Source organism: Ranitomeya imitator, chromosome 3, assembly GCF_032444005.1.
Source record: "Ranitomeya imitator isolate aRanImi1 chromosome 3, aRanImi1.pri, whole genome shotgun sequence".
NCBI lineage: Eukaryota > Metazoa > Chordata > Amphibia > Anura > Dendrobatidae > Ranitomeya > Ranitomeya imitator.
The window spans coordinates 608,993,406-609,005,612 of record NC_091284.1 but is presented as its reverse complement, the minus strand read 5'-3'; the positions used below and the strand labels follow the sequence as shown (position 1 = coordinate 609,005,612).

The 12,207-nt window shown below is 45.1% G+C and overlaps 1 protein-coding gene across 1 annotated transcript in view; it reads right to left on the bottom strand.

The window, feature by feature from the left end:
- FBXL3 (F-box and leucine rich repeat protein 3) overlaps positions 1-12,207 on the bottom strand; it is a 30,573-nt gene that overhangs the window by 17,207 nt on the left and 1,159 nt on the right. Inside the window, exons 2-3 of the mRNA XM_069758096.1 lie at positions 1,476-1,845; positions 1,127-1,249 (exon numbers count right to left, since the gene is read on the bottom strand). Of these exons, the coding sequence (XP_069614197.1) occupies positions 1,127-1,249; positions 1,476-1,844 (492 nt within the window). The 5' untranslated portion in view covers position 1,845. The remainder of the gene's footprint in view (positions 1-1,126; positions 1,250-1,475; positions 1,846-12,207) is intronic.

The window sequence follows — 12,207 nt, the reverse complement described above, 5'->3', positions numbered from 1 at the left end:
AGCGCCGCCCCTTGCAAGTGACATCACTGGTCTGTGCACACCGGGTATTCTGACACCGCTCTGTTGAGCTCTTGTTACTTCTGATGTGAGCCAACAACTGAGTGTGCACTGCAATTGTGCACAGCGCGTAGGGACAGAGCAGGAACTAGCCCAGGCCCTGAAACAAGCATCACTGATCAGGATCATTTCAGGGAGATGGCAGAAGGTGCGCTAGTGACTGCAGCCTCTGCCCCCTGATGGCGCCTCTTTTCTGTATCCCAGTGAATGCCAGTATACTCAAGAGTAGCATCATCAGAAATGAAGCAGGGGAAAAAAAATAGAAGAGCAGTTAGATGGTGTAGTTAGGGAACAGTAGGGAATTTTTAATGCATATATATTAGAAAATAGTTTCAATTATGGCACTAAATAGAAAGGGATTTTGAATGAAAATGACCGCCACTTAACATCAGAATCGCCAAAATTGCAATGATTCAAACATACTAAGTGATGCAGTCAGAGATGAAACCGTAAAAGACAGCAGTCCGCTGGGTTAAAGAGTCATATATGCATGAACTAAACTAGCATTGCTTCCTGGCTCAGGCCTGTCTTGTTAGAGTTGAACAACATTTTACTAGATAATGATACAATCAGTGGTCTTCTATATAGCCTTGCTGCACCTGGCAATAACTTCAAGCAATCCATCAGCCATATTTACTTTTCGTAAAGCCTTTAAAAATAGTTTATCATCACATAGTTGATCTCTTTCCAGGATTAAACATAATAATAATAATATTAATAATAAAAATGGCTGTGCACCTTAGAGAGAGGTCATCTAAATGCTAGTTTTGCCGACAGCCATTTCTCCCTTCCCCCTAAAATACATGGTCAGGTACGAATGAGTTATCAATAGGGGAAAATCTCGGAAATCCAATGTGTCAGATTATTCTTTCACCTGATCTTTCTCATCTGGGAAAAGTTGGAACAGTCCCCAATTACGTAAGATTACTAGCCGGTTTTGCTGAAATCATCTGTATTGGCAGGCGATCATCTCATGTGTATGGGCACCTCCTGACTATAGGATACTTACACTCGCCAGATATTTTTTCAAGGATTACCCTAGACACCTATGAAATGCTGAAACCTTTACCTTCGGTAAATCCATAAAGCTTGGCCGAGCAGTTGAAATAAGTCCGAGTGTTTTTAAAGAGCAATTTACAAGTTGTGAAAGGATGTCACATGCAGCTTCTGCCGATTCCGTACTACTATCAACCTGAAAAAAGGAAACGATAAGTCACACACACAACCATGACAAATGACAAAGAAGTACCAACTTGTGTTTGTGTACTAAGGTAAATTAGCTTCTCTACAGACTTCACGTGTTTGCATACTACTAACACAGCAGAAAAAATTATTAAAGAAGTTGTCCACTCCTACGATAGTGATAAGCCCTCCTTAGAATATGTCATCATTATACATATACATGAAATATTTGTTACCTTGAAGCTGACATACTGTAGGTGATTCGAGTGCCTCTTAATGATCTGTTTGATCAGGTCAGGATGTGTTGCCTTTAGGTAAGATGTAGCCGGCTGATTAAGCTCAAACTCAAAGCATCTCCACAGGTCAGGCATGTGAAACACGTGATTCCAGCTTCTGCACACTTGTGAGGCATACGCACGATCCAAAAGAGGCAAATACTGAAAAATCTGCAGAATGATGTCTGGAAGTAGATTACCCCAGTCGTAAACCTTGGATGGCTTTGTGGATTCCTCTTCTGTATTTGCTTTTGACTTTTTTGACAACTCGCCCAACTCTCCAACTGACAACCCAGTGCTGGCATCACTGGCCATTTTACCTCTTTTCATCCTGCACATAAAAACATGATACATTAGAGAGCTGGAGATCAGAATAGTGACAATGCAGATTATGGTCTATATGAGAGGAATGTGGGTGGCATACTCAAAAGCCAGAAGAGTGCAGCATAACCTAGCAAGAAGGACCATACCCATCTTCATGGCCTCTTCTTGCCATCATTGAGCTAGCGACAGACAAAAATGTCTTTCTTTCCAGTTGACATGATTTCCTATTCCTTCATGTATGGGAAGGCCCCTTTACCCCAAATAACTTCCTCACCATCTCATTATTAACAATGACATTACTTACAAAAAAATGAGTCAAACAAAGCAGAAAATGAAATTATACATCGCACATAAAACAAGACTGCATAGTTCGGATTATGAGAACAGGGATGTTACTTTTGTAATATGAACCGTTTGTAACGTGCTTCACGGTGAAAAGCATTGCTAATCATACCGCAAGAGATGTGGATTGGTAAATGACTAAATAAAGGCCTTGTATTTCCATCTTTGTGTAGCAGAAACAGCAATGTGCCTGCCTGTTAGCATAGCGCTGCCTGCTGTGGGCTGCCCGAGCTGCATGCAGATGCCCAGTGTCAGATTCCCACCAATCAATGATGACCTGTCATACATATAGACCATCAATTATTTTACAACCCTTTTAAGCTTATTCTTTTATGCCTATACTACAAATATGTCTTCTAAGGCCTTTTTTCAGAAAGTAGTTAATATTAATCCCTGTTGGCATATGCCAACTACCTGTTAGGCTACCTGCCCTACTGTAACACATAGCACAACCCTTACTCCTCACGTGACAGATGAAATCATCTCCCAACTATTTATGGAGGTGATAATTACATGGGAAAACAGGAAGCCCTGTAATATCTAGGTCCACACCCAACATACACATTCACATTTTTTAGTTTGATATATTTTCAAAGTAGGTTTCTATTTTCAGAAGTTATGATCAGCGGAGGCTGGCCTCAGTGTCCCACTGCTCCTGGGAATGAAGGTGATCCACTGCCGGTGAAGTGTTGCCGGTCCTCCACACCAATTGGCTGTGGGCTCTGGTGTGCATGGACAATAATGGGAACATGTAGTGCTACACCCTCATTATTTCCCCTTTATTCCAGAGGTCACAAGAAGAGATGGGCGGACACCGAACCCGGACTTAACAAGGAAGTTTGTGTTACTGTTTGGGTTCCGCTGCCCAACCACCGGCTGGTTGTCACTTTTTTCTGATAGGATGATTTCACCGCCAGTCAGAGAGCCATGGTTCCCACGCTGTCAAAAGCTGTGATCGGAGGTATACAGTTTACCTCTGGTCACTGGGTGTCAGCTGATAGGACTACAGCTCCCATAATTCAACGCCTACTGCCGCTAATAACAGCGAGAGCAGGAGCAGCTGATGAGAGTTCATTGGCTGGCTTTTAATAATAATTAAAAAAAAAAAAAAAACGGCGTGGGTTCCCCTGTATTTTTGATAACCAGCCAGACAAAACTGACAGCTGGGGGCTGCAACTCACAGTTGTCAGCAATGCTGGTTATCAATAGAGGGGTCCAGGCTGAGGACCACTGGTGACTGAACTAATGTGAGCATAGCCTCAGTGTCCAGCGGTGACGTCATTGAGGCTGCGCTCGCATTAGTTCAGTCACCAGTGGTTCTCAGCCTGGACGGTCGCATCTTGGCACCATCCAGGTTTAAAACGGTTTATCCCCCAGACATGGACTACGGCGTGGGACAGAATGACAGAGGTGAGAGATATTGTTTTTTATTTTTGTTTTCTTACAGGAGAACGAGGGCTTCAGTGGAATTAGGCGTTAGGTGAGTATATGTGTTTGTTATTTTTAAATAAAAATGGAAAAGTGTGTTTTGTTTTATTTCTAATACAGGACTTTATTCTAGCTCTGTCTTTATTTGTTATATAACTATAGGATTAGTAATGGATAGGTGTTTTATAGACGCCTCTCCATTACTAATCCGTGGGCTTGATGTCACCGGATAATACAAAGGTGACATCAAATATTACTAGAAAAAAATATCATGCTGGGAACTAGAATAGAAGCTTAGTGAACATGAATCCCCTTAAAACAAATTTCATTATCACAAATTTTTAAAAACACACACCAACCCAGTGCTTAATGGCAGAGAAATATCTGCCCAAAAAATACAAAAAATGACCAAGGTCTAGCGCATACCCTGCAATGACCTTTTCTGTCACCTGCCTGGCTGTGGAGGTTGGCACCCTAATAACAATTTTTTGGCGCCCCCACTCAACATGGACTGACCCTCACTGCCCTATCTCACCCTACTATGCAGGTGGGAAAACAATGATAGATAAGAACATAGATGAAGAAAAGCAAAAAAATGGTCAGAAAAAAATAAAAAAAACACAATATAATGAAATTAGTAAAAAAGGCAGGAGCAGGACGAATGCTATAATTGTTACAGGGATCCAGCCCCTTTGATAAACCAATCGCTAAATGCTGCTAGTTTGCAATGGGTATGCTACCAGATATGCCACATAAACATAATAATTCAGCATAAAAAAGAACTATTACCCATACCACACATCATTATATCCTATAAGCTGTCTAGCTGACTTGAACACAGATATATATCGTCAGTCCAATAAACGCCCCTGGATGGGGCTAACAGCATCAGTTATTGCTATAGATTGCCCATAAAGATATACTGAGCCAAACTATAGGGTATGTCAATAGTATGCGCAATGATGCGTGTTAGGCTACTTTCACACTAGCGTCGGGCTGAGATTACGACATTACGACGCTAGCGTTTGTTGTGCCACACAACGGAGGCAGCGGATGCATTTCTCCGGCATCCGCTGCCCCATTGTGAGGTGCGGGGAGGTGGGGGAAAAAGCGGTCCGTCGGCTGCAAAAAAACGCTACATTTAACGTTTTTTGCTCCCGGCGGTCCGCCACAACACGGCGCAACCGTCGCAAGACGGTTGCGACGTGTGTCAATACGGCGTAATGCGTCGGTAATGTAACTCTATGGGGCAAAAATGCATCCTGCAAACAACTTTGCAGGATGCGTTTTTTCCCCTAAACGACACACTGCGACGTATTAAAAAAAAAACGCCAGTGTGAAAGTAGCCTAACTTATCAGAGTATGTTGCGCCTCAACGCGTTTCCCAATGGTTCGGTTCATCAGGAGGCCCGTCAAAAAACATGTCAGATACCAGATGCCATGGATAAGTAGCATAACCTGCGGTTCTAAACGGGTGGAGTTAAATACCCCCGTTCATACGAATGCTCCAATCAGCACCATCGCTAATTAATGATGGCAAAAAGCAAACTGGGTAATAGATTATTTACCTGCCAAATCACAAAACGATCATGCTGCTCCAGCGAGGGTATAAACCTACTGCGCATGTGCGGAAGTCTCCTCCATGTTATTCATGCAAATTCAAATTGCAGCGTGCCCTCCAATCTAGTAGTCTTACTTCCGTCTATTGTTGGTAACTCCTGCGTTCCACGCTAGGGCTACAGACTGCGTTCCACACCACTACGCACAACCGGAAGTGATGCTCCGTGTGCACACAGTAAGCTAAGTGCTGGAAACAAATTGCTAATGCAACCGGTTCCGGAGCGCCAGATTAAAATACCCTCACCGGACCATTAGTATTACATAGCGACCAGTAAGGATTAAGATGTACTGCGTATGCCACCAACACCTTATTAACCATCTAAACACCGGGTAAAAATGTTCTCCATTAACCCATTCATTAGATGCTATTTATATTCTATTTCCATATACTTATATGTACAGGGGCATACGTGATCTCTTACTGGATTAAAGATCGCAGGAAAAAGCAAAGTTATTTAGGAAACATTAGAGATATAGCATCCAATATAGACACAAAGTTTCTTGATAAATACTCCATACAATGTGGCGCATGTACAAACATGCTTAAAACATGCCATTTTAACAGTGGACCTGTATACATATATACATGTTCAGAGCCGCCTGTGTAGTGTAGAGCGGGTCACATAGTGCTCTGTATACATATATACATGGCCAGAGCCGCCTGTGTGGTGTAGAGCGGGTCACATAGTGCTCTGTATACATATATACATGTCCAGAGCCGCCTGTGTGCTGTAGAGCGGGTCACATAGTGCTCTGTATACATATATACATGTCCAGAGCCGCCTGTGTAGTGTAGAGCGGGTCACATAGTGCTCTGTATACATATATACATGGCCAGAGCCGCCTGTGTGGTGTAGAGTGGGTCACATAGTGCTCTGTATACATATATACATGTCCAGAGCCGCCTGTGTAGTGTAGAGCGGGTCACATAGTGCTCTGTATACATATATACATGGCCAGAGCCGCCTGTGTGGTGTAGAGCGGGTCACATAGTGCTCTGTATACATATATACATGTCCAGAGCCGCCTGTGTAGTGTAGAGCGGGTCACATAGTGCTCTGTATACATATATACATGGCCAGAGCCGCCTGTGTGGTGTAGAGTGGGTCACATAGTGCTCTGTATACATATATACATGTCCAGAGCCGCCTGTGTAGTGTAGAGCGGGTCACATAGTGCTCTGTATACATATATACATGGCCAGAGCCGCCTGTGTGGTGTAGAGCGGGTCACATAGTGCTCTGTATACATATATACCGTATTTTTCGCTTTGTAAGACGCTCCGGATTATAAGACGCACCCCAAATTTTGAGGAGAAAAATAGGAAAAAACTATTTTTTAATAAATTGGTGGGGCGTCTTATAATCCATGCGTCTTATTACTTACCGGGGGTTGTGGTTGTGGTGGATCAGGGTCCCAGGCTCGTTGCCGGAGGCAGGAGTGGAGCATTGCTGCAGGCTGGGATGAGGGGGTCTGCAGGGGGCTCCTGTGCTGCAGGGGGGCTCCTGTGCTGCAGGCTGGGATGAGGGGTCTGCAGGGGGCTCCTTTGCTGCAGGCTGGGATGAGGGGTCTGCAGGGGGCTCCTTTGCTGCAGGCTGGGATGAGGGGTCTGCAGGGGGCTCCTGTGCTGTAGGGCTGTCTCCGGTGCTGCGGGGGGCTCTGGCGACATTTTGTGAAAGACCAGAGCCCCCCGGCAGTTCTTCCATGCGTTCCAGTATGACTAATTCCGGGAAAATGGCCGCCGGAATCTCGAGAGATGAGATCTCAGCGCTGAAATCTCATCTCCCGAGATTCCGGCGGCCATTTTCCCGGAGTCAGTCATACTGGAACTAACTCCGGGAAAATGGCCGCCGGAATCTCGAGAGATGAGATCTCAGCGCTGAAATCTCATCTCCCGAGATTCCGGCGGCCATTTTCCCGGAATTAGTCATACTGGAACGCATGGAAGAACTGCCGGGGGGCTCTGGTCTTTCACAATATGTCGCCAGAGCCCCCCGCAGCACCGGAGCCTTCAGCATCACCCGGGGCAGCAGCGGACAACCCCGGCAGTGGCGGCGGACGACAGCGGCGGCAGGCGGTAGCGGCGGCGGACACCCCCTCCTCCCAGCCTGTAATGGTAAGCGGTATATCCGCTTTGTTAGACGCACCCACATTTCCCCCCCAAATTTGGGGGAAATAAAGTGCGTCTTACAAAGCGGAAAATACGGTACATGTCCAGAGCCGCCTGTGTAGTGTAGAGCGGGTCACATAGTGCTCTGTATACATATAAACATGTCCAGAGCCGCCTGTGTGGTGTAGAGCGGGTCACATAATAATAATAATAATAATAATAATTTTATTTATATAGCGCCAACATATTCCGCAGCGCTTTACAAATTATAGAGGGGACTTGTACAGACAATAGACATTACAGCATAACAGAAATACAGTTCAAAACAGATACCAGGAGGAATGAGGGCCCTGCTCGCAAGCTTACAAACTATGGGGAAAAGGGGAGACACGAGAGGTGGATGGTAACAATTGCTTTAGTTATTCGGACCAGCTATAGTGTAAGGCTCAGGTGTTCATGTAAAGCTGCATGAACCAGTTACCTGCCTAAGTATGTAGCAGTACAGACACAGAGGGCTAATACTGCATAAAGTGTATGAGAACATGATGCGAGGAACCTTTTTTTTTTTTTTTTTATTATAAATAGGCCACACAGGGATCGTTAGGTTAATGCATTGAGGCGGTAGGCCAGTCTGAACAAATGAGTTTTTAGGGCACGCTTAAAACTGTGGGGATTGGGGATTAATCGTATTAACCTAGGTAGTGCATTCCAAAGAATTGGCGCAGCACGTGTAAAGTCTTGGAGACGGGAGTGGGAGGTTCTGATTATTGAGGATGCTAACCTGAGGTCATTAGCGGAGCGGAGGGCACGGGTAGGGTGGTAGACTGATACCAGGGAGGAGATGTAGGGTGGTGCTGAGCCATGGAGTGCTTTGTGGATGAGGGTAGTAGTTTTGTACTGGATTCTGGAGTGGATGGGTAGCCAGTGTAATGACTGGCACAGGGTAGAGGCATCGGTGTAACGGTTGGTGAGGAATATGATCCTGGCTGCAGCATTCAGGACAGATTGGAGCGGGGAGAGTTTTGCAAGAGGGAGACCGATTAGTAGAGAGTTACAATAGTCCAGACGAGAATGAATAAGTGAAACAGTCAGAGTTTTTGCAGAGTCGAAATTAAGAAAAGGGCGAATTCTAGAAATGTTTTTGAGATGCAGGTAAGAAGAGCGAGCCAGTGATCGGATGTAGGGGGTCAGACTGGCCTACCGCCTCAATGCATTAACCTAACGATCCCTGTGTGGCCTATTTATAATAAAAAAAAAAAAAAAAAAAAAAGGTTCCTCGCATCATGTTCTCATACACTTTATGCAGTATTAGCCCTCTGTGTCTGTACTGCTACATACTTAGGCAGGTAACTGGTTCATGCAGCTTTACATGAACACCTGAGCCTTACACTATAGCTGGTCCGAATAACTAAAGCAATTGTTACCATCCACCTCTCGTGTCTCCCCTTTTCCCCATAGTTTGTAAGCTTGCGAGCAGGGCCCTCATTCCTCCTGGTATCTGTTTTGAACTGTATTTCTGTTATGCTGTAATGTCTATTGTCTGTACAAGTCCCCTCTATAATTTGTAAAGCGCTGCGGAATATGTTGGCGCTATATAAATAAAATTATTATTATTATTATTATTATTATGTGACCCGCTCTACACCACACAGGCGGCTCTGGACATGTATATATGTATACAGAGCACTATGTGACCCGCTCTACACCACACAGGCGGCTCTGGCCATGTTTATATGTATACAGAGCACTATGTGACCCGCTCTACACTACACAGGCGGCTCTGGACATGTATATATGTATACAGAGCACTATGTGACCCGCTCTACACTACACAGGCGGCTCTGGACATGTATATATGTATACAGAGCACTATGTGACCCGCTCTACACCACACAGGCGGCTCTGGCCATGTATATATGTATACAGAGCACTATGTGACCCGCTCTACACTACACAGGCGGCTCTGGACATGTATATATGTATACAGAGCACTATGTGACCCACTCTACACCACACAGGCGGCTCTGGCCATGTATATATGTATACAGAGCACTATGTGACCCGCTCTACACTACACAGGCGGCTCTGGACATGTATATATGTATACAGAGCACTATGTGACCCGCTCTACAGCACACAGGCGGCTCTGGACATGTATATATGTATACAGAGCACTATGTGACCCGCTCTACACCACACAGGCGGCTCTGGCCATGTATATATGTATACAGAGCACTATGTGACCCGCTCTACACTACACAGGCGGCTCTGAACATGTATATATGTATACAGAGCACGATGTGACCCGCTCTACACCACACAGGCGGCTCTGGCCATGTATATATGTATACAGAGCACTATGTGACCCGCTCTACACTACACAGGCGGCTCTGAACATGTATATATGTATACAGAGCACTATGTGACCCGCTCTACACCACACAGGCGGCTCTGACCATGTATATATGTATTTATTCACATGTGTTGAGACAAAAATTGTGTGTGTGTGTATATATATATATATATATATATATATATATATTACACACAACAGGGAGTATAAACGGAGTAGTAACGTTTCGACCCTGCCTCGGGTCTTTCTCAAACTGCGTCTTCTAAATAGTGTGCAAAATTAGAAGTGTGGTCCCTTTAAGGGCTCCAATTGTTGTGGTGTCAGGACGTCCTGCTTCTGTGGGCGTGAAGCATCATACATACATAAATACATACATCATACATACATACATACATACATACATACATACATCACATTTTTGCAAAGATATACCATAAGAGTGCGGATGATTTTTCTATATTGGACTTGTTGTTGGGTTTTCCCAAGTACAGCCAGCACCAACTTAAGATAGCTGAGTGTGCTCCTTTTTTCTTAAATACATGTATATATGTATACAGAGCACTATATGACCCTGCTACATGGCAGGATAGGATTACCAGTAGGCACAGCGCTGCAGCAATGCCAGGGGTCAGTAGATCACCATTCTTTTACCTGCGTCCTTGCAGAACATCTGCCATGCTCCTATGTACTGACTTGGCACTGGGATAGGTGTGGCGCCACTGTTATATGCATTAGTAGTTCTGACCAATGACAATAATCGGTGAGTCCAGTCCATCACACTTGGGCAGGTGCAGATGACTGTACTTTGTCCATCAGAGAAAATCTGTCCGATTATGGTAATCATACTCTGACCAGAGTGGGATCCATTTTCTCAGATGTGAAGTATTAAAAAACAGAAGTTTCTCCATCCAGTCTGTGCAAATCGGACGGCATTCTGATGTCATCCGAGTGCAGTCCAATGTTTTCTGTTTTCCAGCAGTTGCTGATCTTTGCTGCGCAGAGGAGTATGTGGACTGTCGTGTTGGTTTCATCATTTGCTGGCTGATATTACTGACAGTGTTGGACTTCCTTGTGGTAACTGACATCAGACGTTTACATTTCAGTGACATAGTGCTCTGTATACATATATACATGTCCAGAACCGCCTGTGTAGTGTAGAGCGGGTCACATAGTGCTCTGTATACATATATACATGTCCAGAGCCGCCTGTGTAGTGTAGAGCGGGTCACATAGTGCTCTGTATACATATATACATGGCCAGAGCCGCCTGTGTGCTGTAGAGCGGGTCACATAGTGCTCTGTATACATATATACATGGCCAGAGCCGCCTGTGTGGTGTAGAGCGGGTCACATAGTGCTCTGTATACATATATACATGGCCAGAGCCGCCTGTGTGGTGTAGAGCGGGTCACATGACTCCAGTGTAGCAGGGTCACATAGTGCTCTGTATACATATATACATGGCCAGAGCCGCCTGTGTGGTGTAGAGCGGGTCACATAGTGCTCTGTATACATATATACATGTCCAGAGCCGCCTGTGTAGTGTAGAGCGGGTCACATAGTGCTCTGTATACATATATACATGTCCAGAGCGGGTCACATAGTGCTCTGTATACATATATACATGTCCAGAGCCACCTGTGTAGTGTAGAGCGGGTCACATAGTGCTCTGTATACAAATATACATGTCCAGAGCCGCCTGTGTGGTGTAGAGCGGGTCACATAGTGCTCTGTATACATATATACATGTCCAGAGCCGCCTGTGTAGTGTAGAGCGGGTCACATAGTGCTCTGTATACATATATACATGGCCAGAGCCGCCTGTGTAGTGTAGAGCGGGTCACATAGTGCTCTGTATACATATATACATGGCCAGAGCCGCCTGTGTAGTGTAGAGCGGGTCACATAGTGCTCTATATACATATATACATGGTCAGAGCCACCTGTGTGGTGTAGAGCGGGTCACATAGTGCTCTGTATACATATATACATGGCCAGAGCCGCCTGTGTAGTGTAGAGCGGGTCACATAGTGCTCTGTATACATATATACATGGCCAGAGCCGCCTGTGTGCTGTAGAGAAGGGTCACATAGTGCTCTGTATACATATATACATGGCCAGAGCCGCCTGTGTGGTGTAGAGCGGGTCACATAGTGCTCTGTATACATATATACATGTCCAGAGCCGCCTGTGTAGTGTAGAGCGGGTCACATAGTGCTCTGTATACATATATACATGGCCAGAGCCGCCTGTGTAGTGTAGAGCGGGTCACATAGCGCTCTATATACATATATACATGGCCAGAGCCGCCTGTGTAGTGTAGAGCGGGTCACATAGTGCTCTGTATACATATATACATGGCCAGAGCCGCCTGTGTAGTGTAGAGCGGGTCACATAGTGCTCTATATACATATATACATGGCCAGAGCCGCCTGTGTAGTGTAGAGCGGGTCACATAGTGCTCTGTATACATATATACATGGCCAGAGCCGCCTGTGTAGTGTAGAGCGGGTCAC